Source organism: Manacus candei, unplaced genomic scaffold, assembly GCF_025592945.1.
Source record: "Manacus candei isolate 608988 ecotype Guabito, Panama unplaced genomic scaffold, ASM2559294v1 h1tg000190l, whole genome shotgun sequence".
Taxonomy (NCBI): domain Eukaryota; kingdom Metazoa; phylum Chordata; class Aves; order Passeriformes; family Pipridae; genus Manacus; species Manacus candei.
In genome coordinates, this window is record NW_026138238.1 from 43708 (window position 1) to 67984 (window position 24277).

General features: G+C 67.7%; 4 protein-coding genes and 1 long non-coding RNA gene across 9 annotated transcripts; 3 read left to right on the forward strand and 2 right to left on the reverse strand.

Annotated features, from left to right (window-relative positions):
* The first annotated feature begins 399 nt into the window (after positions 1–399).
* KIF1C (kinesin family member 1C) lies at positions 400–8894 on the forward strand. Of its 4 annotated transcripts, XM_051774188.1 has the most exons (23): positions 400–442; positions 495–586; positions 1567–1690; positions 1948–2024; positions 2094–2273; positions 2358–2423; positions 2818–2996; positions 3092–3203; positions 3579–3656; positions 3743–3808; positions 3939–4014; positions 4102–4180; positions 4264–4385; positions 4893–5005; positions 5116–5195; positions 5479–5554; positions 5668–5747; positions 5852–5946; positions 6203–6286; positions 6511–6673; positions 6754–6811; positions 7093–7749; positions 8251–8894. In XM_051774188.1, exons 3-23 carry the CDS (start codon positions 1585–1587, stop codon positions 8737–8739), a joined length of 3036 nt encoding a protein of 1011 aa, XP_051630148.1. In that variant the 5' UTR covers positions 400–442; positions 495–586; positions 1567–1584; the 3' UTR covers positions 8740–8894. The 4 variants fall into 4 exon arrangements, with proteins under 4 accessions (XP_051630148.1, XP_051630147.1, XP_051630146.1 ...); XM_051774187.1 differs by having other exon boundaries at positions 441–586; XM_051774186.1 differs by lacking the exon at positions 400–442 and having other exon boundaries at positions 458–573; positions 1564–1690.
* Positions 7654–8161, reverse strand: LOC127464083 (uncharacterized). The gene is made up of 3 exons (XR_007901149.1): positions 8018–8161; positions 7850–7973; positions 7654–7793 (listed from the first exon to the last, which is right to left on the reverse strand). It is a non-coding gene; the product is annotated as an uncharacterized LOC127464083 (long non-coding RNA).
* A 16-nt stretch (positions 8895–8910) lies between the features above and the next one.
* LOC127464081 (procollagen C-endopeptidase enhancer 1-like) lies at positions 8911–15227 on the forward strand. Its single transcript, XM_051774190.1, is given in 8 exon segments — positions 8911–10323; positions 10950–11208; positions 12809–12933; positions 13346–13482; positions 14002–14173; positions 14176–14284; positions 14751–14924; positions 15009–15227. Coding segments are annotated over 8 exon segments (2202 nt in total). The 5' UTR covers positions 8911–9240; the 3' UTR covers positions 15152–15227.
* Positions 15228–15392: 165 nt separating this feature from the next.
* Positions 15393–21129, forward strand: LOC127464087 (leucine-rich repeat and calponin homology domain-containing protein 4-like). Its single transcript, XM_051774194.1, has 17 exons — positions 15393–16071; positions 16642–16786; positions 16859–16985; positions 17060–17165; positions 17246–17382; positions 17454–17533; positions 17622–17718; positions 17837–17894; positions 17991–18037; positions 18143–18189; positions 18285–18356; positions 18700–18769; positions 18873–18966; positions 19045–19091; positions 19197–19301; positions 19527–19592; positions 19687–21129. Exons 1-17 carry the CDS (start codon positions 15549–15551, stop codon positions 19795–19797), a joined length of 1932 nt encoding a protein of 643 aa, XP_051630154.1. The 5' UTR covers positions 15393–15548; the 3' UTR covers positions 19798–21129.
* Positions 21058–24022, reverse strand: AGFG2 (ArfGAP with FG repeats 2). Of its 2 annotated transcripts, XM_051774195.1 has the most exons (12): positions 23591–24021; positions 23153–23246; positions 22966–23081; positions 22792–22879; positions 22596–22719; positions 22370–22483; positions 21914–21977; positions 21776–21819; positions 21632–21694; positions 21483–21542; positions 21336–21388; positions 21058–21258 (listed from the first exon to the last, which is right to left on the reverse strand). In XM_051774195.1, the coding sequence occupies exons 1-12, from the start codon at positions 23926–23928 to the stop codon at positions 21202–21204; spliced, it is 1215 nt and encodes a 404-aa protein (XP_051630155.1). In that variant the 5' UTR covers positions 23929–24021; the 3' UTR covers positions 21058–21201. The 2 variants fall into 2 exon arrangements, 1 of the variants encoding a protein (XP_051630155.1); XR_007901151.1 differs by lacking the exons at positions 21058–21258; positions 21336–21388; positions 21483–21542; positions 22596–22719 and having other exon boundaries at positions 21654–21694; positions 21914–22483; positions 23591–24022.
* Between the last annotated feature and the right edge of the window lie 255 nt (positions 24023–24277).

Below are 24277 nucleotides of genomic sequence, written 5' to 3' on the forward strand. Positions count from 1 at the left end.
AAAAGCGTGCGGGGGAAAATGAGGCGAAAAGGGGGGAAAGCATGAGGAAAAATTGAGAAAAGGAGGATAAAGTGTGAAGGGAAAATGGCAAAAGCGGAGGAGAAAAGGCGGGAAAACGTAAGGGGAAAAGCTGGGAAAAGCGCGAGAGAAAAAGGTGGGAAATTGTGAAGCGAAAAACTTGGGAAAATGTGGCGGGAAAATGTGAAAATCTTGAGAGGAAAAGGTGGGAAAAAAATGTGAGAAGAAAACGCGACAATTACGAACGGCCAAAGGCGGGAAAATCCGCTCCGGCCGTGGCCCCACCTGCCCCACGCTGCCCCTTTAAGAACCTTTACCTTCGTTACCCGTTTAAGTGGGGGCGTGGCCCCGCGCCCCCTCCCTCACGCCAGGCCCCGCCCCCCGGGCCCGGGCGCGGCCGCAGCGCCGGAGCCGCCGCCGAGCCCCGGGCGGGACCGCGACGGGCCCGGGGGCACCGGGCGGGCACCGGGCGGGCACCGGGCGGGACCGCGACGGGCCCGGGGGCACCGGGCGGGACCGCGACGGGCCCGGGGGTCCCGGCCCGGGGGCATGAGGCACTGCTGGGCAGGTGGGCTGGCGGTCGCGAGGGGGTGGGGGCAGGTTTAGGGTCTCTCGGGTCTCTGGGAGCGGGTGTAGCCGGGGTCCCAGGGGTGTAGGGGCAGGTTTAGGGGGGCTATAGGGCAGTTCTGGGGGTTCCCAGGGGTGTAAGGGCAGGTTTAGGGGGGCTATAACGGGGTTCTGGGGGGTCCCAGGGGCATAGGAGCAGGTAGAGGGGGGCTCTGGGGGGGTCTCAGGGGTGTAGGAAGTGGGTCTAAGGGGCTCACGGGGTAAATTTAAGGGGATTATTGGGTGGTTTGCGGGTCTCTCGGGGGGGCAGGTTTAGGGGGTGCCATAGATGTGTAGGGGCTGTTTTACAGGGATAGGCAGGGAGCTTGTTTGCTCAGGGGCCTGAGGAACAGGTTTGGGTGAGCTGTTAGGGGGCTTTAGGGGGGTGTCAGGGGTGTAGGGGCAGTTTGGGGGAGCTGTAGGGGGCTGATCCCGGCACTGGGGTCCCACGGGGTCGTGGGGTCACAGCCTTTGACCTCCATGGGGGAGGCTGAGGCCTGAGGGGGGTGGGAGACCCCATTTTGGGTGGCTCGCTGACGGGCAGGGGCTGTCACGTGCTGTTTACCCTGACCTGGGGTCACCTGGGGACAGGGGGGATTGCAGGGGGGCTCCTCATCCCCCTCTTCCTCCCTCTCTCCCCCCAGCCCCAACCTTTGCCCCCATCCCTGACCTTTGACCCTCCCAAGGTGCTGCCTGTACTTCGGGGGGGCTGGGGAGGGGTTTGGGGGGGCTCTTTTCCCCCCCCCGCCCCCCCTGTGGCACCGCCCCGGGTTATTTTTAGGGCTCTCCTTGGCCAGGAGTGAGGGAGGGACACGGATCCGGCCCCCCCCTTCCTCCCCGTGGGTCCGGCCGGGACGTCACTGGTGGGTGGGGGTGGGTGGGGGTCCCCCACACCCCGTGGGGGGGCTCTGGGGGGAGCGTGACGTCCCTGTGTCGCGACAGGGTGACGCCGTGACGGGCATGGCGGGCGCCTCGGTGAAGGTGGCGGTCAGAGTCCGGCCCTTCAGCGCCCGCGAGAGCAGCCGCCAGGCCAAGTGCGTCATCCAGATGCGAGGAAACACCACGTGTGAGTGGGGGCTCGCGTGGGAGGGGGTCCCCGGCGGGAGGGGGGACACCCCCACGGGGCGGGGGGGACCCCCCTCCGATCCCCGTCCTTGTCCCGTGCTGGCTCCTGGCCTGGAGGACCAGCTGCCGCCGGGCTAAAAATAGCAACTGAGAGGGCTCTGGGGGGGGTGACGGTGATGGGGGGGGTGAGGGGGGCACGGGGGGGTGACAGCGATGTCGGGGTGGTCCCCCCAACCTGCTTCCACCTGCCAACCCCAGGCATCACCAACCCCAAGCTCCCTAAAGACGGCACCAAACACTTCACCTTCGACTACTCCTACTGGTCCCACACCTCGGTGAGTGCCAGGAGGGGCGTGGCGGGGCTCGGGGGGTTTTGGGGTGTCCCTAACCCACCCCCCCCGCAGGAGGAGGACCCCAACTTCGCCTCACAGCGCCGGGTGTACCAAGACATCGGGGAGGAGATGCTGGCACACGCCTTCGAGGGCTACAACGTTTGCATCCTGGCCTACGGCCAGACCGGCGCCGGCAAGTCCTACACCATGATGGGGCGGCAGGAGCCCGGGCAGCGCGGCATCATCCCGCAGGTCTGGGGGCCCGGGGGGTTCCTGGGGGGCTCTGGGGGGTGCTGGACCCCCCACACCCCCCGGCTCAGCTCCACTCGCCCACAGCTCTGCGAGGATCTGTTCACCCGCGTCGCACGGGAGGGGTCCCCCGAGCTCTCCTTCTCTGTGGAGGTGAGGGGGCTTTGGGGGGTCAGGAGGGGTCCCCCGAGCTCTCCTTCTCTGTGGAGGTGAGGGGGCTTTGGGGGGTCAGGAGGGGTCCCCCGAGCTCTCCTTCTCCGTGGAGGTGAGGGGGCTTTGGGGATTGGGGGGGCTCCCTGGCTTGCAGATGCCCCGTGGGTAATTTGGGGGTTCATCCTGAACCCCCCTGCCTTGCAGACTCCCCACACACACACCCCAGCAGTTTGGAGGTTCATCTGCCCCCTACCCTAATGTTTTGGGGGCTCAGCTGTCCCCCTGCCCCAGCAGTCTGGGGGCTCACCTTCCAACTCACCCTCAGTCTGGGGGTTCCTCTCCTCAACCTTTCGGGGGTTCACCCCCCAACCCTGGCCATGTTGGGACCCCCCAGGTGAGCTACCTGGAGATCTACTGTGAGCGTGTGCGGGACCTGCTGAACCCCAAGAGCCGGGGGGGGCTGCGGGTGCGGGAGCACCCCCTGCTCGGGCCCTACGTGCAGGACCTGTCCCGCCTCGCCGTCGCCTCCTTCGCCGACATCGCCGACCTCATGGACAGCGGCAACAAGGCCAGGTGGGGGCACGGGGGCACCCCCAGGCCCCCAGACACTGAGGGTTCCCCCAAACCCCACCCAGACACTGAGGGTCCCCCCCAAAATCCCTCCCCAGGACGGTGGCGGCCACGAACATGAACGAGACGAGCAGCCGCTCGCACGCCGTGTTCACCATCGTGTTCAGCCAGCGCCGCCGAGACCCACTCAGCGACCTCACCACGGAGAAGGTCAGGGCTGCCCCAAAATCACCCTGAGACCCCCCCAAGTCACCACCCAAAATCCACCCCAGACCCCCCAAAGTTCCTCTGAGCCACCCCAATCCCCTGAGTTACCCCAAAATCCCTGCTGAATTCCCCCATATCCCCAAACTCACCGCGAAATATCCCCAAATTTCCCCCAAGTCCCCTGCAAATGTCCCCAAATTCCCCCTGCATCCCTCCCAGACTCCTCCCAAATCCCACCCAATTCACTTTGCTCCCTCAAACCACCCCTGCAATCCCCCAACCCCCTGAAATCCCCTGAAACCCCTCAAAATCCCCTCATCCCCACATTTCCCCCCCCAAATCTCCCCCAGACCCCCCCAACCCCCCCTGCCCCCCCAGGTGAGCCGCATCAGCCTGGTGGACCTGGCGGGCAGCGAACGCGCCGATGCCTCGGGGGCCAAGGGCATCCGCCTCAAGGTGAGGGGGACCCCCAGAACCCCCCAGAAAGAGGGGGTGCCCCCCCTGCCTGTCCGAGCCTTCCTCTCCCTTCTCCCCCTCCCCAGGAAGGTGCCAACATCAACAAGTCTCTGACCACTCTGGGCAAGGTCATCTCCGCCCTGGCCGAGGCCGTGAGTCTGGGGGGCCAGGGGGTCTCACCCCCCTCCCCACATCCCGTTGTGTCTCCCCACAACTCCGGGGTCCCCTCATTTTGGGGGGAGCACACATGACTGCCCCTTTCCGTCCTCCCCACCCCAACAGACCAGCAAGAAGAAGAAGCCAGACTTCATCCCGTACCGGGACTCGGTGCTGACGTGGCTGCTGAAGGAGAACCTGGGTGGGTTTGTGGGGGCTGGCTGGGGATTGGGGGGTGAGCGGTGAGGGTTTTGGGGGTCCCCGGCTCCCACTAAGCCCCTCCCCGCAGGCGGGAACTCGCGCACGGCCATGATCGCGGCGCTGAGCCCAGCCGACATCAACTACGAGGAGACGCTGAGCACCCTGCGGTGAGGGAGGGGGGTTTGGGGGGGTCCGGGGGGGGCCCAGGGGTTAGGGGGGATTCCCAGCCCTGATCCTGGCCCCCCCCCAGCTACGCCGACCGCACCAAGCAGATCCGGTGCCACGCGGTGATCAACGAGGACCCGAACGCGCGGCTGATCCGGGAGCTGCGCGAGGAGGTGACGCGGCTGCGGGAGCTGCTCAGCGCCCAGGGTGAGGGGCTGGGGGGCAATTGGGGGGCTGGGGGAGTTTGGGGGGCTCAGGAGCTGCTCAGCGCCCAGGGTGAGGGGCTGGGGGGGAATTGGGGGGCTGGGGGAGTTTGGGGGGCTCAGGAGCTGCTCAGCGCCCAGGGTGAGGGGCTGGGGGGGCTGAAGGGAGCTATTGGGAGTTTGAGGGGCTGAGGATGGAGTTAAGGGGATTTAGGGAAGAGATTTAAGGGAGTTTTGGCTCAGATTTAGGGGAACTTGGGGAGCAGAGGATTTTAGAGGAGTAGAGAGGGGAGATTTGGGGGGCAGCTTTGAGGGGGTTGGGTGTAGAAGGGTTTTGGGGGATAGGGGGGAAGCGAAGAGATTTGGGGGCAGAGCTGAGGGGGTTTGGGGGCAGAGGGGGTTTAGGGGACAGTGTAGAAGGACTTGGGGGCAGAGCTGTGGTGCAGGGGGGGGCATTTGGGGTTTGGGGGGGTGGTGCAGGAGGTAACAGCCAGCCCTGCCAACCCCCCAGGTCTGCCTGACACCGCCCCCCCAGCCCCCCCCACCGGGACTGACCCCACCCTCAACGGGGGGCCGGAGCCGGAGCCCCCCCTGGGCGCCGCCGAGGCCATGGAGCGGCTGCAGGTGACCCCAAAACACCCCCCAGCCCCTCTCCTGCCCCAGAGGGACCCAGGGGATCCATGTCCCCCTCCCCTAACCGGTGGGGGACCCCCCGAAATCGTTCCCTGTCCCAGGAGACGGAGAAGATCATCGCGGAGCTGAACGAGACGTGGGAGGAGAAGCTGCGGCGGACGGAGGCCCTGAGGCTGGAGCGGTGAGAGGGGGCCCCAAACCCTGCCATCGCTCCCAAAACCCTCCTCAACCCCCACAGCCCCTCTGAACTTCCTCCTGCCACCCCCCAAATTCCCTGCAGCACCCCCAGCCCCCCTCATGGCCCCCTAAAACCTGATCCCTCCACGGGCTTCCCAAACACTTTTTATGTACCCTCGAGTCCCCTCATGGACCCCCCCCAGCCCAACACCCACCCCACTGCCCCCTAAACACCCTTGGGCCCCCCAGGCCCCCTTGGGCCCCCCTAACCCCCCCGTGCCCTCCAGGGAGGCGCTGCTGGCTGAGATGGGGGTGGCTCTGCGAGAGGACGGCGGCACCGTTGGCGTCTTCTCCCCTAAAAAGGCAAGTCAGGGGGGCTGGGGGGGCCCCTCAAAACCCCACAGCCTCTCCCCCACCAGGGAGGACCCCGCTCACCCTGACTTTGGGTTGCTGTTTCTTTTCTGCCCCCTCAAAAGACCCCCCACTTGGTGAACCTCAACGAGGACCCGCTGATGTCCGAGTGCCTCCTCTACCACATCAAGGATGGTGTGACCAGGTGAGCGGGGGGCTGGGGCCCCCCCAAACCACCCAGGGCCCTCCTGAACCCCTCAGGGCCCCCCAGACGCCTCGGGCCCCCCAATTTGCCCTGTGCCTCCCCAGGGTGGGCCAGGTGGACGTGGACATCAAGCTGTCGGGGCCGTTCATCCGGGAGCAGCACTGCCTGTTCCGCAGCTGCCCCGACCCCTCGGGGGAAGGTACGGAATTCAGAGGGGGGGTGCCAGATTTTGGGGTGCCCCCCCTTGCCCTGCCCCCTTCCTGCACCCCCTAATTGCTCTTTCTCCCCCCCCAAACGCTGGCACTGGAGCAGGTCACCGTGGCCCCCCCAGGTACCGCTCCCCCTGTGCCGGCGGGACGGGGGAGGGTTGGGGGGTCGGGGGTGGGATTTGGGGTCCCCCCACCCCAGCTTAGCAGGGGGGTGACCCACCCTCCCCTCGTTGTCCCTCCCCGAAGTTGTGGTGACGCTGGAGCCGTGTGAGGGGGCTGAGACCTACGTCAACGGGAAGCAGGTGACGGAGCCGGTGGTGCTCAAGTCGGGTAGGGCCCGCCCCAAACCCCTCTGTGTTCCCCCAAATCTCTCTGTGTTCCCCCAAATCCCTCTGTGTCCCCCAAAATCCACCCTAGATCTCTATGTGTCCCCCAAATTTTTCCTCCAATTCATTGACGTCCCCAAATCCCCCCAAAACCCCCCGTGACCCTCCCAAATCCGTATGTCCCCAGATTTCCCCTAAATCCTCTCTGTTTCCCCACCCTGTTCCCAGGCTACCGCCTCATTTTGGGGAAGAACCACGTGTTCCGCTTCACGCACCCGGAGCAGGCGCGGCGGGAGCGGGAACGGGGGGCTCCCCCCGGGCCCCCCCTGGACTGGAACCTGGCGCAGCGGGAGCTGCTGGAGCAGCAGGGCATCGACATGCGCCTCCAGAGGTGGGGGCACCCTCGGGGGCGCTTGGGAACCCCCCAGGCACGGGCTGGGGGTCTCACCCCGTGTGTTCCCCCCGCCCCAGGCTCCAGGAGCTGGAGAACCAACCCCCGGCAGAGAAGGAGGCCGTGGAGCAGCCACAGGTGAGGGGCCCCGGGGGGGAGGCTGGGGCTAATTTGGGAATTCTGTGGGTACGTCTGGGGGTCGCCTGTGTCGCTTTGGTGTCCCAGGAACGTTCCTGGGTGTCCCACAGGTGTCCCTTGGGTAGCTCCTGGGTGTCACCACTGTCCCTTGCCTCCCCTCAGTGTCCCCTGGGTGTCCCTTGGGACGTCCCCCGGCTGCCCGAGCTCTGCCCTGAGCGGCCCCTGCATCCCCCAGTCTGTCCCTCCACGCACCCACCCGCTCCCCCCGTGTCCCCCCGCAGCCCCCCACGGCAGACCCCCGCTGCTACGAGGCCGGCTGGCGCCTGATCTCGTCCCTGCGCGCGGCGCTGCCGGCGCCCGCCGTGCGCTCGGTGCTGCGCCGGGCCGGGCTCCCGCTGACGGCGCCGGGCAAGCGCCGGGAGCCGCTTCGTGTCTACCAGATCCCGCAGCGGCGCCGCGGGGGCTCCTCGGCCCCGACCCCAACCCCGGCGCCGGCCTCGTCCTCGCCCTCGTCCTCGCCCTCGCCTCAGCCCTCGTGGGTGACCATGGCCGACCTGAAGGCGCAGGCGGTGCGGGAGCTGAGCCTCGAGGTGGCCCTGCGGGAGCCGCGGCCGGCGCGGCGCGAGCTGGAGGCGCTGAGCCTGGCGCGGCTGCGCGAGCTGTGCCGGCGCCACGGCAAGCGCGAGCCCACCGAGCGCGACGGCTGGCGCGCCGTGGCCAGGGACGTGTGGGACGCCGTGGGCGGCGGCGGCGAGGACGAGGAGGGCGGCGGCGGCACCTGCGAGCAGGTGAGCGAGGTGGAGGGGCTGCGGCTGCACCTGGACAGGCTGGCGGGGATCCTGCGCGAGGTGAAGCGGCAGAACAGCGCCAAGGACGAGCAGATCCGCGCCCTGCGCGACCGCGTGGGGCAGATGGAGCGAGTCATCCCGCTGCCGCTGGTGAGGGGCACCCCCAGGCTGAGCCCTGGCACCCACGGCCCGGCCTAGGGCACCCCATGGCACCCCAAAGAGCCTCAGTGTGCCTGACCCACAGCCTGACCTAGGGCACCCCACGGCACCCCAAAGAGCCTCAGTGTGCCTGACCCACAGCCTGACCCACAGCCTGGCCTAGGGCACCCCACGGCACCCCAAAGAGCCTCAGTGTGCCTGACCCACAGCCTGACCTAGGGCACCCCACGGCACCCCAAAGAGCCTCAGTGTGCCTGACCCACAGCCTGACCTAGGGCATCCCCCAGCCTGCCCTACTGCGCCCCATGGACCCCTAATGTAGATCCTGCCACACACAGTGACCTGGACCTCCCCTTCCCACCCTGTGGCCCCCCCAGACACATCCCTCCCACCCCATGCCCCCCTTCCCTGCCCCACAAGCCCCCCAGACCTTCTCCACACCCTCCTTGCCCCCCAGACTCCCCTAACCCCCTTCTCTCCCCCTCCCCACAGGATGATGATGCCGAGGCCGAGCCCCCCGCCCCGGAGCCCCCCCCGGACGCCCTCCCGGACCCCCCCCAGCCCAGCGCAGACCGGGGGTCGCCCCCCCCCCTCGCCCCCGTCGGCGGCGGCGGCGCGGCTGTGCCGGCTCATGGAGCAGGACCCGGCGTTCCGGCGGGGGCGGCTGCGCTGGCTGCGCCAGGAGCAGGCCCGGCTCATGGCCGGGGGGGGCCCGCAGCCCCCCGCCGCCCCCCGCCGCCCCCCCCCGCTTCAACGCGGCCCCCCAGGACTCCAAACTGCGCTTCCCCTTCAAGAGCAACCCCCAGCACCGCGTGGCCTGGGGGGGGGGCGGAGGGGGGGCCGCCACCCCCCCGTCCGAGCACAGCCCCCCCCCCGCCCCCCTCGGGGCGCCCCCGCCGGGGGTCCCTGGACGGGGGGGGCCCTTCCGCCCCCCGTGGGGACCCCCCCTCCTCGCGTCCGCCGCCAGCGCTCGGCCCCTGACCTGAAGGCGCGGGGCCCCCCTGCTTAGGGGGGTGCGGGGGGGGGGGTGGGATTTTTGGGAAACACCCCCCCCCTATGGACAATCACGGCCTCTTCCCCCCCACCCCCACCCCACAAAGGGGGGGTCTCCCTGCCGGGGGGGAGCTGCTGCTGTCACACTGCCCGCCCCCCCCCAGCTGCTGTCACACTGCCCGCCCCCCCCCAGCGTGTGCGTGTGTCTGTGGGGGGCGCCCCCCGGTCAAGGGGACCCCCCCCAATGCAGGGGAACCCCTAATTAGAGGGGATCCCGCTAATTAAAGAGGGAACCCCCCATTTCGGTGCCTCCGCTCCGCTGGCCCCGCCCACTCCAGCCTGGCACGCGCTGGGCACACCCCTTAAGGCGGGACACGGGAGGGCTCCGCCCACCCTTTGGCCACGCCCATTTCCCATTATGTCTTCGGGGCAGGGGCCCTGAAAGCCCCGCCCCTCACCAATTTTGGGGGTGTGGTGGGCGTGGCGCGCATGGCTCCACCCCCTGGCGGCGGCCCCGCCCCTCCCACGCAGGCAGCGCTGGGCCGGGGGCGTCTCCCCAAGCCCCTCCTCTTTTGGGGCGTGTCCCCTCCGGGTCCCGCCCCTTTGTCCCCCCCCGTCGCCCACCCCCGTGGCCCCCGGGCCCCCCCCGGCCCATTCGCCCCAGCCCGGCCGCACCATGAGCCACCTCGGGGCCCCGCTGCTGCTGCTGGGGCTGCTGGGGGCGCTGGGACCCCCCCCCGGCCGCGGGGCAGGACCCGGGCCCGGCCCCGAGCCCCCACCCCACCGCCCGCCCCAACGCCACCAGGTGACGGCACTCCCCGGGCACCGGGACCCCTCCCCGGGCACCGGGACCCCCGGGTGGGGACGCGCCTTGGACGGGACGGGACGGGACCCCCCGGGCACCGGGACACCCCCCGGGGCGGGACAGGACCCCCGGACACCGGGATCCCTGGGACAGGACAACCCTGGAATGGGACCCCCCGGGCACCGGGACACCCCCCGGGGCGGGACAGGACCCCCGGACACCGGGATCCCTGGGACAGGACAACCCTGGAATGGGACCCCCCGGGCACCGGGACACCCCCCGGGACGGGACAGGACCCCCGGACACCGGGATCCCTGGGACAGGACACCCCCGGGATGGGACCGGGCCTCCCCCAGAACGTGGCACCCCGGGATGGGATCGACACCCTCCGGGACGGCCCCTCCTCCCGGGACGGGACCGACCCCCTTGGCCGGGACGGGACACCCCTGGCCGGGACTCCCTCCTGGGAACACGGACCCCCCCTGGGCCAGGACCGGGAGCTGGGACCCCCCCCCTCAGACCCAGGATCCCCCCAAGACCCTCCGGAACCAGGACCCCCCTTAGCCCAGGGGAGAATCCTGGGCCTGGGACCCCCCAAACTCGGGTTTTCCCCCCTGTCTGGGCCCCCCAATGATCCCCCCGTGCCGTGTCCCCCCAGGCCGGTGTTCCCGTGTGGGGGGGACCACCGAGGGGAGTCGGGGTTCATCGCCAGCGAGGGCTTCCCCCGGCACTACCCCCCCGGCAGCAACTGCACCTGGACCATCACGGTACGGACCCCCCCGGGCACCCCAAACCCACCTGGGGCACCCCAAACCCCCCCCGGGCACCCCAAACCCCCCCGGGGCACCCCAAACCCCCCCAGGGCACCCCAAACCCACCTGGGGCACCTCAAACCCCCCCAGGGCACCCCACCTCCCTCACAGGGTACCCCCCCAGACCTTTCCAGGGTCACCCCAACCCCTCTGGGGACATCCCAACCCACCCCCTCGGTCCCCCTGGAAGAGCCATCCCAGCTCTTCCCCCCCTCCTGTCCCCAGGTGTCCCCACGTCCTGCAGGTGGCCAAAGGTCAGGTGGTGACACTGCCCTGTGTCCCCATGTCCCCCCGGTGTGACCCCATGTCCCCCCCGGGACCCTCATGGCCAGGTGGTGACATCCCAATGTCCCCGAAGCCCCCACGTGCCCCCGTGTCCCTCAGGGTGAGGTGGTGATACCCCAAAGTCCCCTCGTGTCCCCAAGGTGGTGACATCCTGACCCCCCCCATGTCCCCAAGGGCCAGGTGGTGACACCCTGACCCCCCCCATGTCCCCAAGGGCCAGGTGGTGACACCCTGACCCCCCCCATGTCCCCCAGGGCCAGCCGGTGACACCCTGACCCCCCCCCATGTCCCCCCAGGTCCCCGAGGGCCAGGTGGCCACTCTGTCCTTCCGTGTCTTCGACCTGGAGCCGGACCCCCTGTGCCGCTTCGACTCGCTGTCGGTGTTCGGGGGGCACGGCCCGGGGGCGCCGCTCCTGGGGCGTTTCTGCGGCACGTTCCGGCCGGGGGCTCTGCGGGCCCCCCAGAACCGGCTGCGGCTGCGCATGGAGAGCGACGGCGGCACGGCCGGGAGGGGATTCCTGGCCTGGTTCAGTGCCGGCAGCCCCCCCACTAACGGTGAGAGACCACCCCCAAATCCGGGGGAGACTCTTTTGGGGCGAGGGACCCCCCTCGGGGGCGCGGGGAGCACCGCCGGCGGAGAGCAGGGACAATCCCAAAACATGTGGACACCCCCAAAAACCATGTGATGGAGACCCCCAAAACCACGTGGGGAACCCCAAGAACTTACAGCGATCCCCCAGAGACACGTGGAGACCCCAAACCCCTGCAGAGACCCCCAAAATCCCCCATGGAGCTGCCAAAAACACGTGGAGACCCCCAAACCCACCCAAACCTCCATGGACACCCCTCAAGCCCCCATGGAGACCCCCAAAATTCATGAAGCCCCCCAAAAACCAAGTGAGAACCACTGGTGGAGAGCAGGGAGAGCCCTAAAACACCCCCCAGGGGGGTCCTGGGGGCTGTGGAGGGAAATGGGGAGAAAAGAGGAGGAAAAGAGGGTGAAAAGTGTGAAAAGGAAGGAAAAGTGTGAGGAGAAAAGGGGAGGGAAGAGGAGAAAGAGTGAGGGGGAAAAATGTGAAAGTGAGAAGGGAGGGGGAAATGGGGGAAGTGTGAGGAGAAAAGGGAAAGAATGGGGGGAAAGGGTGAGGGAAATAGGGAAAAAAGCCTGAGAGAAAAAGGAGGGAAAAGCTGAGGGGATAAAGAGGGAAAAACTGAGGAGAAAAGGAGGGAAAACTGAGGGGACGAGGCAGGAAAAGTGTGAGGGGGAAAAGGAAAAATAGAGGGAAAACTGTGAGGGGAAAATCTGAGAGGGAAAAGTGGGAGGGGAAAAGTGGGAGGGTAAAGGAGGGAAAAATTGAGGGAAAGTGGGGAAGAGTGCGAGGAGAAAAAGGGGGAAATGAGGGGAAAAGTGGGACGGGAGAAAGGAAGCAAAATGGGGAAAATCCTGAGAGGAAAAGGGGGGCAAAACTGAGGGGGAAATGGGTGAAAGAGGGGGGAGTGGGGGGATGTGGCAGGAAAACACGAAGGGAAATGTGGCCCAAAATGGAGGGAAAAGCTGAGGGGGAAAGGGGGGCAGGGGGAGCCGCCGGCGGAGAGCAGGGACACCCCGAGACACCCCCAAACCCCCCCAGACCCCCGGGGAGAACCCCAGACCCCCCCAGACACTCACCACACCACGTGGAGACCCCAAAAAACACACGGAGCCCCCCCAAACCTTCATGGAGCCCCTGAAAACCCCCGTGGAGACCCCCCAAAACCACCCGGACCCTCCCCGGACACCCTGCAGGGCCCCCCCCAACCCAGCCCAACCCTTTTGCAGGGCCCCCCCAGGGACGGCGGCGCTCGGGGGTCTCTAATAAACCCCATTTTTTCGGGGAGTCCTGGCACTATTTTGATGGTGAGTATGACCCCCCCCAGACTTACAAAAACATTCCCGGGGGGGGTCTTGCACCCCGAAAGTCTATTCCACATACCCCCCCCCAATCCCAGGGTGGTTTTGGCAGAGCCCCCCCCCCAGTTCCCCCCTCCAAGGGGGGGACCCCCTCATTTTGGGGGTCTCAGGGACAGAGGAGTCGCCGGCGGTGCAGGAAGGGGGGGAAGGGGGGTCCCAGCATGTGTTTGCCCCCAAAATGTGACCCCCCTGCCCCCCCCCCAGAGCACCAGTTTTGTGGGGGGCGGCTGGAGAAGCCCCAGGGAAGCCTGAACACCCCAAATTGGCCAGAGGAGAATTATCCCCCCGGGATCAGCTGCTCCTGGCACATCGTGGCCCCCCCCGACAAGGTTTGGGGGGTCCGGGGGGGCTTGGGGGGGTTCAGAAGGGGGGGTTTTTTTTGGGGGGGGAGGTCAGGGGTGGTTTGGGGGTGTCAGGAGGGTTTGGGGAGGTCAGAAGGGGGTTTTGGGGAGACACTGGGGGGGGGGTCAGGAGGGGTTTGCAGGTGTCGGGGGGGGAGTCAGAGGGGGTTTGAGGGGGACAGGGGAGGTTTGGGGGGGTCAGAAATCGTTTGGGGAGGGGTCACAGGGGGATTTGGGAGGGGTTAAAGAGAGACCAGGATGGTTCAGGGTGGGGGGTTGGGGGGGGCAGGAGAGTTTTGGGGGGGTATCAGGAGGGTTGGGGGGATCCGAGGGGGTTCAGAGGGGGCGGGGGCGGTCCGGGTGGTCAGCCTGACTTTTTGGGGGGTCCGTGCCCCCCCAGGTGGTGGAGCTGCGGTTCGGGAAGTTCGACGTGGAGCCCGACCCCCACTGTCGCTACGACTACGTGGCCGTGTTCGAGGGGGGGGCGCGGGACGACGCGCGGCGCCTGGGGCGGTTCTGCGGGGAGGAGACCCCCGGGTGAGCCCCCCCCGGACCCGGCCGAGCCCCCCAAACCTGCCCCAGCCCCCCCAAAACCTGCCCAAACCCCACAAACCCACCCTGAACCCCCCTAAATCCAGCCTGGCCCCCCCCAACCAGCCCCGACACCAACCTGATCACCCCGCTGTGACCGCCCCCCAGCCCCCCTTGGACCCCACTCAGGACCCTCCCAAACCCCCCCAAATTCCTCCTGATCCCTCCAAACCATCCTGCCCCCCCCTTACACCCCTCCTGACCCCCCCAAACCCTCCCCTTTACCCTCCCCACACCTCCCCAAACCCACCCAGGACCCCCCCAAAACCCCCTTCCGACCCCCCCAACCCCCCCACGATCCCCCCCAACCCCTTTTGACCCCCCCAACCCCACCCTGGACTCCCCCAAACCCCCTCCCAACCGCCTGAACCCCCCACGATCCCCCCCCAAACCCCACCCTGGCCCCCCGCCCACCCTCGCCCCGACCTCCCCAAGCCCCCGCTGACCCCCCCGTGTCCCCCCCAGCCCCATCGTCTCCTCCAGCCCGGAGCTGCTGGTGCAGTTCGTGTCCGACCTGAGCGTCACCGCCGACGGTTTCTCGGCCTCCTACACCCTGCGGGACCGGGGGAGCCCCCCCGAGCCCCCCCCGAGCAAACCCCGGGGGGGCGGCAAAGGGAAACCCGCCCCCAGCCCCAAACCGGGGCCCCCCCCCCACGGCCCCCCCCGGCCCCGCGGGGACCCCCCCCCTGCCCCCAGCGCTGCCGCCGCGCCGGGACCCTCCAGAGCAACTTCTGCAGCAGCGACTTCGGTGAGAGACCCCCGGAATGGGGGGGGGGGGGACCCGAAATGGGGGGGGGGAGCGTGGGGGGGAACCCGAAATGGGGAGGGGAGGGGGGTGTAGAAGAAAATCCTCCAAAAATGAGGGATGGGGGTGGGTGAGGACCCCCAAAATGAGGGGATGGGGGTGAGTGAGGACCCCCAAAATGAGGGGATGGGAGTGGGTGAGGACCCCCAAAATAAGGGGATAGGAGTGGCCGGGAGATCCCGAAATGAGGGGTGGTGGTGAAGAAACCCCCTAAAATTGAAGGATGAGGGTGGGTGGGGGACCCCAAAATGGGGGGGGGGGATAGTGGTGAACCCCCCAAAACAGGGGGATGAGGGTGGGTGGGGACCCCCAAAGTGGGGTTATGGGGAGGGTGCGGCTGCGCCCCCCCCAAACCTGCCGGGGGGGGTGTCCGAGGTTTTGGGGTGCCTGACCTCCCCCCCGCCCTCAGTGCTGACCGGGACGGTGAAATCGGTGTCGCGGGGGCCCCCCCAGGAGCCGGGCTGGGCCGTGGTGTCCGTGCTGAGCGTCCCCAAGGTGGGGGGGCTGGGGGTCCCCACCCCGGCCAAGGGGACCACGCTGCGCCTGCAGCTGCCCTGCCGCCTCTGCCCCGCGCTCAAGAAAGGTGGGTACCCTCGGGGAGGTGGGGTGGGGTCTCTCTGGCCCCCCAGACCCCTGACACCCCCCCCCCCCCCCAAATCTCTTCCAGGCTCCAGCTACGTCCTGATGGGGCGGCTGGGGGGGGACGGAGTGGCCCTGCTGCCCCCCGACGCCTTCGTGGTCCCGTATCGGCCGCAGCAGCAGCAGGTCCTGGGGAACCTCAGCAAGAGGCCGTGTCGGGGGAGCCCCTGAGACCCCCCGCCTCGACCCCTGAAACTGGGGAACGCCCCCCCTACACACATATGCAAATAAAGGGTGCAGAGCTGGAGTGTGCGACTGATGGGGGCGGGGGGACACGGACGGACCCCTCCCACCGTAGGGGAGCCCCGGGGGGGGGTGCCCGTTCCCCCCCCCCTTAAATCCCGGGACGCGGCTCCTTTAAGAGCGGGGGGCGGGGCTTGTGGGAGGGGGCGCGGCCTTCTCTTGAGAGACGTGTCTTCTGATTGGCTACCGGGGGCTCCTCCCCCTTGTCTCCCCCACGGGTCAGGTGGCCTGTCAATTATCGCGCCCGCCAGCTGTGATTGGTGAAGCCGTCGTGCCCCGCCCCCTTACTGGACTTTAATTACTGCAAACCGGATTGGTTGGTGACATGTCAATCACGTGCCTTGTCCCTGCCTTCTCGAACGCCATTGGCTGTCTCCGCATAAACATCTGGGTGGGACGTTGCCGGGCAACGAGCTCCGCCCTGCCCCTCGCGATTGGTGGAGATCTGGTACTCTCTCTAGTCTCCGCGCTGCGATTGGTTCTTCCCTCTGACCATCAAAGCGCCCTGCCCTCGCCCTCTCCGATTGGCCACCTCTCCGCGCTCTCCGCGCTCCGATTGGCTGCGGTGCCGGCTCCGCCCCCCCGCGGCGGGGCCCCGGAAGCGTCCGGCGCTCAGTCGGGCGGCGGCGGCCGCGGCGAGCGGAGCTCCGCGCCCACCATGGCCGCGGGGGCCGCCACGGCTGCGCTGCCGCCGCCGCTCCTGGGCCGCCCGCCCGGCGGAGGCGGCACCGAGCGCGCCCTGGAGGAAGCGGCGGCCTCCGGCACCCTCAGCCTGGCCGGGCGGAGGCTCCGCGCCTTTCCCGCGGCGGCCGCGCGGCGCTGGGACCTGAGCGATACCACGCAGGCCGGTGAGGAACCCCCGGCGCTTCCCTGCGCGGGGTCACTCGGGGGGGCTGTGGGTGCCCGTCCCGAGGCGCCTCCCGGAGCCCGAGGCCCGCGGGAGGTGCCGGGGGCGGGTGAGGAGGAGCCGGGAGGGGACGGGACGAGCCGGAGCGCCTGGTCCGGGCGGTCCGGCGGCCTCGGCTTCCCCCTCCCAGCCTGGGGGGGAAACCGGCCCTGGGGGGACCCCGATCAAGGGAAGGGAGGGAGGTGACATCGGCACCGAAGGACCCGGGGATCCCTGTCCTGCCTGGGGATCTCTGTCCACATCCGATCCGTGGGGTTCCCTGTCACCTGTCCCCCTCCCTGGGGATCCTTGTCCTCATCAGTCCCCATTCCTGGGGTTCCCTGTCACCTGTCCTTGGCCCTGGGGAGCTCTGTCCAGATCAGTCCCCTTCCCTAGGGTTCCCTGTCCCTCTCCCTGGGGATCTCTGGCCCTCTTGGTCCCCATCCCTGGGATCCCCCATCCCCAAGTCTCTCGGTTCCTTGTCCCCCCACCCTCTGGGTTCCCCATCCCTGTTCCCCCCGTGTCCCCCCAGACCTGTCCCGGAACCGTTTCGGGGAGGTGCCCGAGGCCGCCTGTCACCTCTTCTCCCTGGAGGGGCTCAGCCTGTACCACAACTGCCTGCGCAGCGTCCCCCCGGCCATCGCCAACCTCCAGGCCCTGTCCCACCTGGACCTCAGGTACGACCCATCCGCTGGGGAGTATTTGGGACCCGACAGCCCCCCGTGACCCCCCCGGTGTCTCCCCCCCAGCCGGAACCAGCTGAGCTCGCTGCCCTCCTGCCTGTGCCTCCTGCCCCTGCGCGTCCTCAACGCCAGCAACAACCGCCTGGCGCAGCTGCCCCCGAACCTGGGGGCCCTGCGGACGCTGCGGCAGCTGGTGAGCGATGGAGGGAGGGGGGGACCCCCCTGGGGACCGCCCCGGGCCGGGCCTGACCCCCCCTTTCCCCGCAGGACGTCGGGTGTAACCGGCTGCGGGCGCTGCCCCCCGGGCTGGGGCAGCTGCGGGCGCTGCGGGACCTCAACCTCCGGCGGAACCAGCTCACGGCGCTGCCCCCGGGTGCGTGGGGGGCTCGGGGGGGGTCCCCCCTCCCCGAGGAGCCCTCCTTGATCCCCTGTTTATTATTTACCCCCCCCCAGAGCTCTCAGAGCTGCCCCTGGTCCGCCTGGATTTCTCCTGTAACCGGGTGGTCGCGATTCCTCGCTGCTTCCGGAGGCTCCGGCACCTCCAAACCCTCCTGGCCGACAACAACCCCCTCCAGTTCCCCCCCGCCCAGGTGAGGGGGGCGCCCAGGGGGATCCCCTGGAGCCCCCCAAGCCCCCGCCTGACCCCCTGCTCCCGCCCTAGGTGTGCCTGAAGGGCAAAGTTCACATCTTCAAGTACCTGCACTTGGAGGCCGAGGCTGCCGCCCACCCCCCCCCGGCGTGGTAAGGAGGGGCTCAAAGAGGGGGGACCCCGTTAACCAGCCCCCCCCGCTGGTTTTTGGGGTCTCCCAGCCCTGTTTGCCCCCCACAGCCCCCCGGACGAGCTGTGCCCCCTCCGGCAGCGGGGAGGGCTCGACTCCGGCTTCCACAGCGTCGACAGCGGCAGCAAACGCTGGTCGGGGAACGAGGTGGGACCCGGGGGGGCCCCGGGGGCGTTTGGGGCCTCGGGGGGGCCCAGAGGGGGTTTGGGGTGTTCCCCAGGCCAGCCCCCCCCGTCCCCTGGCATCCCCTTCTCCCCCGTTTCAGTCCACGGATGAGTTTTCGGAGCCGCCCCAGCAGCTCAGGGAGAGTCGCAGCAGGGCAGGTGAGGGGGGTGGGGACCCTCGGGGACCCCCTGTCACCCCCCCGGGGCGGTGTCACCCCCCCCAGGGACCACCCATCACCCGCCTTGTCCCCACAGCTGGTGACAGCGACCCAGAGCTGGTCGAGGAGGAGCCCCCGCCCCAGGTGACGTCCCCCAACCCCCCTTTGCCCCCCCCCCTGAAATTTTGGGGTTCAGTCCCAAACCTTGGGCCCCCCTGAACCCCAGGGCCCCCCCTTGTGCCCCCCCAGGAGCAGCAGGGCCGGACCCCCAGAGGTGACACCCCCGAGAGTGGCAGGTGAGGGGGCCGGGGGGGGTCGGGGGGTTCAGGGAGGGTTTGGGGGGTCAGGTGGGAGGTTGGGGGGTCTCTGCTGACCCCCCCTCCCCCCTCAGGGTGGTCCCCGTGTCCCGGCGGCGCCCCCAGAACCTGGAGGTGTGGAGGGAGAGGGAGAGGAGCCGGGACAGGTACGGGGTGATCCACGCTGGGAATTTGGGACTGGGGAGATGGGGACGGGACCAGGGAGGGACAGGGCTGGGGACAGGGGGGCAGGGACGGGCAGGAGGGACTGGGGGAGAGGGACTGTGGGTTTGGGGGAGGGAATTGGGGACTGGGGGACGGGGATTGTGGGTTTGGGGTGGGGAATTGGGGACTGGGGGTGGAGCTGGGGACAGGGATGGGGATTGAGGGGGCAAACTGGGACAGGGATGGGGTGGGATTGGGGGTGGGACAGGGGACAAGGGGGGTGGGATTGGGGATAGGGGTGGGACAGGGGACAAGGGCCAGGCCCTGGCTGCTTTCCTCCCCCAGCCCCCCAGAGCCCAGGATCCCCCGGCAGAGACCCCCCCGGACGTCACCGGAGAGGACAGGGGTGACCTCGGTAGGCTCAGCCCTAATTAACTCACGTCCTAATCACTCCTCCCCCCCCAGGCTCAGCCCTAATTAACATGAGAATCTTAATGACGTCTCTGTGCCTCCCCCAGGAGCCGGATGGAGCCCCCGACCCCCCGAAACTCAGTACCTTCCTCTCCCCTTCCTCCTCCTCCTCCTCCTCCTCCCACGGTGCCCCCAAACCAGGTAGGACACCCCCCCACACCCCTACAGGTACCCCCTGGTGCCCCCCCACCCTGTGACCCCCCCAATCTGCCCCCGCAGCCCCCCCGGACCCCGACGAGCGGGAGTTGATCGCTGAGATGCGCCAGGTAACGACTGGGGGGGGGGAAAATCCTCCTCCCCGCCCCTCTTTCTTTATTTTTGGAGGGTTTGGGGGGTCCGTGCCCCCCCTGACGTGTTCTGCCCCCCCCCAGAGCCTGGAGGCGCTGCTGCAGCTGCGGCTCCCGGAGGAATTGGGGGACTCGGAGCTGCTCGGCCGCGTGGCCGCTCGGCTGCGGCCCTGGGCTGTGCCCCCCCGAGTGAGTGGGACCCCAAACACCCCCTGACCCCCCCAAAAAACACTCCACCCTCTTCTGTGACCCCCCTTTCTTTACCCCCAACCCCAAAAAACCCCCCCCGAACCCCTCTGGAGCCCCTTAAACTTCCCCCCCCCAGCTCCTCTTTTTTTTCTTATCCCACTTACCCCCCCCCGCCCCCAAAATCCCCCCCTGGCCCCCCCTGACCCCCCTGTTTCCCCCTCCCAGAGCCCCCCCAGCACCCACCGGAGCACACAGCCCTTCCCCCCCCGCCGGCGCCCGGGGGTCCCCGAGGTACCGTTTGGGACAGGGGGGTTGGTTTGGGGGGCGGGGGGTGTGGGGGGGGTCGTGTCCCCCCCTCTGACGTGGGGCGTTCCCCCCCCCCCAGGTGAAGCCCCCAACCCCCCGGCGTCCCCCCCCCGGGCTGCTCTTCGCCCTCTTCTACGGCCTCCTCATGGCGCTGCTCGTCGCTGCCCACCGCGCGCTCTTCGGCTGCTGAGGGACCCCCAGAGCCCCCACACCCCGGGGGAAACCCCGGGGGAACCCCCCCAGACCCCGGGGGAACCCCCCAAACCCCGGGGGAAGCCCCAATACCCCGGGGAACCCCTCAAACCCCAGGGGAACCCCCTTTCCACGCTTCCCCCACCCTTTCTTGTGCCTTAACGCTGGGGAAACTGAGGCAGGGAGGGGGGGAGAGGGGGCGACCCCCCCCCTTCACCCCCTCCAGGGTGAGACCTTCCCCTTAATTATTATTATAATTAATTATAATGAGTTATTATCACAAGCTATTATTATTATTACAATGAGCTGCTATTATAATGAGTTATTATAATATTATTATAATGATTTATTATTATAATGATTTATTATTTTAATGATTTATTATTTTAATGATTTATTATTTTACTGAGTCGTTGTTATAATGAGTTATTATAATTATGGTGAGTTGTTATAAACGACCACGAGCATAATGAGTTATTTTAATGGTTATAATTAAGTGTAAATTAATTGTTCTGAGAAGATGTTAAAAAAAAAAAATACACACGATGACCCAAATTTATTATGATTAATTATTATTAAAATTATTCTATTTAACTGATTATTATCTGATTATTATAATTAATTATAATAATCGTTGTTCTAAGTATTGTCACACCCCCCCCAAAATTATACTTGGTACATCCCTGTCTCTGTGTGACTTTTGGGGGGTTTGAGGTGTGGTAAAACCGGGGGGGGGTCACTAGTTTTGGGGAGGGGTCAGTCCCGCCCCTCCCCCGCTGCTCATCTGCTCAGCTTTTTGTGTTTTTGTCCGTTTTTGTCCCTTTTTGTCCGTTTTTGCCTTTTCTGTGCCCAAACGGGGCCTCTGCCCCCAACGCTGTGCTGCGCCCCCTCCTCTAATTAACCCCCGCTAATTAATTACGCCCTTGCCCCAGCAGGTGCTGGAGGAGCCGAACCCGGGGGGATTTTTGGGGGTCCCCCCACCCCGGGACCCCCCCTAATTCCGGCCCCCCCCGACCCTCAGCGAGGCCCCGCCCCCCGCGCAGACCCGGCGCTCTCATTGGCTGGGAGGGTGAAGCCGCGCAGGCGCCGCCATCTTTGTTGAGGGCAGGGCGGGCCGAGTGAGGCCCCCGGGCGCCATCTTTAGTGAGGGCAAAGCCCCTCCCGCCCCAACCCGGGGTCACCACGAATTTGGGATTTTGGGGGGGGATGAGGCCCCTCAGCGGGGGTTCGGCTCGAGGGAGGTGCCGAGACCGGAGCCGTTCCTATCCAATATATATTAAGATCTCGCCATAAATCTCTCGAAATAAAAATAAAACCTGGTCCTGGCGGAGGCGGGAGGGGGGGGGAGCCCCCCACGATTTGGGGGGCGCCGGGGCCGAGCCCCCCCGCCCCGGGGCGGCCGCTATAGGAAGGGGTTGGTGGTCGGGTGCCTGATGCCCAACGGGGCCGTCGGGGCCGTCTGGGGGGGGCAATAAAAAAGGGGGTGTCAGGGGCAGAGAGGGGGGTCAGGACCCCCCCCCTCAGCCCTCTCCTTACCACGAAGGGGTTGGTGGAGGCTTTGGCAACGTTGAACCCACCAAAAGGCGACGCTGGGGGGGCAAAATGGGGGGGTCAGTGGTGGGGGGGAAGAGAGCACCCTGATATTTAACACCCCCAATATTTAACAACCCCCCCAGCTCTTACCATCAGCCTGGAAGGGGCTGGGGAACCCCCCGGGCACCGGGGGGGTGGTGAAAGCGGCACCTGAAGGAGGGGACACAGAAATGGGGCCCCCCCAGACCCCACCCCGGCCCAGGGTGGGTGTGGGGGGTGCAGGGGGGGGGGTCACTCACCGGGGCCGTTGCTCTGGAAGGGGTTGGTGGAGGGTCGGGGGGTCACGAAGGGGTTGGTGTAGCCTGGGGGCGGGGCACAGGGGTCACCCCGGGGCCCCCCCTCACTTTGGGGGGGTCCCAATGGGGGGGTGAACCCTGACTTACCCCCATAGGGTGGAGCTGGGGGGGGGCCCAGGGTCCCGAAGAGGCTGTGGGGGGAAAGGGGTGAGTGGGGTGTGTGGGGGGGGGCAGATCCTCCCCACCCCCACCAGGTGAGGGGGGGGGAATGGAGGGAGGAGGTACCTGGGAGAGGCTCCACCCCCTGTGGGCGGGGCTGAGGTGGCCCCACCCCGAGCAGCAGCGATTCCTGTGGGTGGGAGAGACAAACACACGGGGGGACCCCAAAAACCTCCTGGGACCCCCAGAGGGGCAGCTCTCCCCCCATTAACGCTCACTGGGGACCCCATTAATGGCCACATTAATCCTGGGAGTTCTGTGGGTGGGAGGGAGCCCCAAACCCCCTCCCCATTAGCCCTGAGGGTCCCAGGGGTTCCCAAATCCTTCCCCATGAGCCCCACGGGTACCGTGGGGACACCGAACCCCTCTCCAGCCCCCCACAAGGAATGAGGGGACCCCCATCTCCCCCTTCCCACTAATCCCGAGCACCCCAAGGGTGTGTGGGGACTCCAAGCCCCCCCCAGGCCCTGCCAGGGTGACCCCAAACCCCTTTCCCAGAAGTCCCAGGGGGTCCTGGGGTACCTGTGGCGGTGGGAGGGGTGTGGAAGGGGGGCCCAGCCCCCCCAAACGTGGGTGCTCCCAGGGTGGCTCCGAAGGCATCGAAATGGGGGAAGGCAGAGTGGGGTGGGGCCGGGCCTGGGGAGGCTCAGGGTCACCCCAAAGGCCCCCCAGGGCTTCAGATCCAGCGACCTGCTGGTCAGCAGCCCCTCTGTGTGTGAGCAGGACCCTCCCAGCCCCCCCAGCTCACCGGGGAAGGCGGCGAAGGTGGGTCCCAGGGTGGGGGTGGCAAAGGGGTCCCCCCCAATGTCTGCCAGGAGGTCGGTGCTGGATTTTCGGGGGGGCTGGGGGGGTCTTTGGGCGGCTGGGCAGGACTGGAGGGGGGCACAGAGATGTCAGGGGTGGAACCCTTCCCCCGGGCACCCCTAAAACTGGCCCAGTCTCACCTGTGGCAGCGTCCCCGTGTCCCCCAGGAGCAGCTGGGGGGCCTCCGTGGTGCTTTGGGGGGGTTTCACTTGCTCTGGGGCCACGTACCTGCCGTGGAGGGAGGGGCACAACGATGAGGGTGTGCCCATGCTGTCCTGCTGCCCACAAAAGGTGCCCCCGACCCCCCCCAGTACCATCGTTTCTTCTCGTATTTCTCCTGCAGGAACTCCTTGACCTTCTGGGGGTCCCGGGAGTCGGGGAGCTCCGAGATCCGGGGGTCGAAGGTGCCGAGCCAGACCCGTCTGCAGGCCTGGGGGAAACGGGGCGAGGTGGGCGGGGCGAGAGGGAGGGGGCGGAGCCCCCACCGCCACCTCCCGTTACCTCATTGCCGCGCTCCTGCAGGAACAGCACCTCTGCCTCGCTGAACGTCGTCATGGAGATGGACTTGACGCGGTGGGGGGGGTTCAGCCCCCGCCTGGGGAGGGGATTCTGAGGGTCAGCGGCGCCCCCGCACCAGCAAACCCCCTAAAAGGAGGTTTTTCCCCCTAAAACGCCGGACTATTGACGGCACGTGCTCGGGCCACGCCCCCTTCCCGTAAGCCCCACCCCCAGCGGACGCAGCCAATCAGTGACTGAGTGACCATTTTGGCCCCGCCCTTGCCGTGACCCCGCCCTCCCACTTGCCCCGCCCCCCTCCGGCCCCGCTCACAGCGCCCCCGAGCAGGCGGTGCACACGAGGCTGCCCACGCTGATGTCCACGTAGGTGACGCCGCGCTGGCCGCACTCGAAGCAGAGCCGGTTGGCGGGGGCCGCGCTCACCAGCTCCCGCACCCGCCGGCACCAAACCTCGGCCTCCGCGTCCCGGCCCGCGCTGCCCCTGCGACCCCCGGGGCCTCCGCTGGGCCCCGCTCCGGGGCCGGGGCCGCCGCCTCCGCCCGCCGCCATCTTCCCGCTCCCGCGGGGCCCCGCCCCCGCCGCAGCGCCGCCGCTGATTGGCCGCGCCCCGCGAGCAGCGCCCCCTGGCGGCTCGCGCCGTGCGCGCGGCTCTTCCCGCCCTTTTTCGTCCCCTCAGCGCTGCCCCCCCCCCGTGAGCGGATTCGACACCAACGCGCCTTAAAAACACCCAGTTTTGGGGCCGTTTCACCCAAATTCAGCATTGTCCACCAGTCCCGGCTCCCCCCCGGTGTGAAGGGAGGGAGATTTGGGGGGTTTCTGCCCCCTCACCCTTTTGGTCCCCTCAGCATCCCCCCCCCCCCCGGTGTTTTACTGCCAAACAGAGGGAAATCCTCCTCTTTTTGGGGTCGTTTTCTCACAAATTCTCTATTACTCCCCATCCCCACCACTGTAACACAAGGGGACAGGGGGTAGAGGGGCTCAATCCCCTCACTGGGGGCTTTTCCCTCCCCTTCAGCACCTCATAATGCCGCTGGTGCAGTTTCGTACCCCAAAAAAACCACGAAAGTTCCCTTTTTGTGTCATTTCCCCACAAATCCCCTATTATTCCCC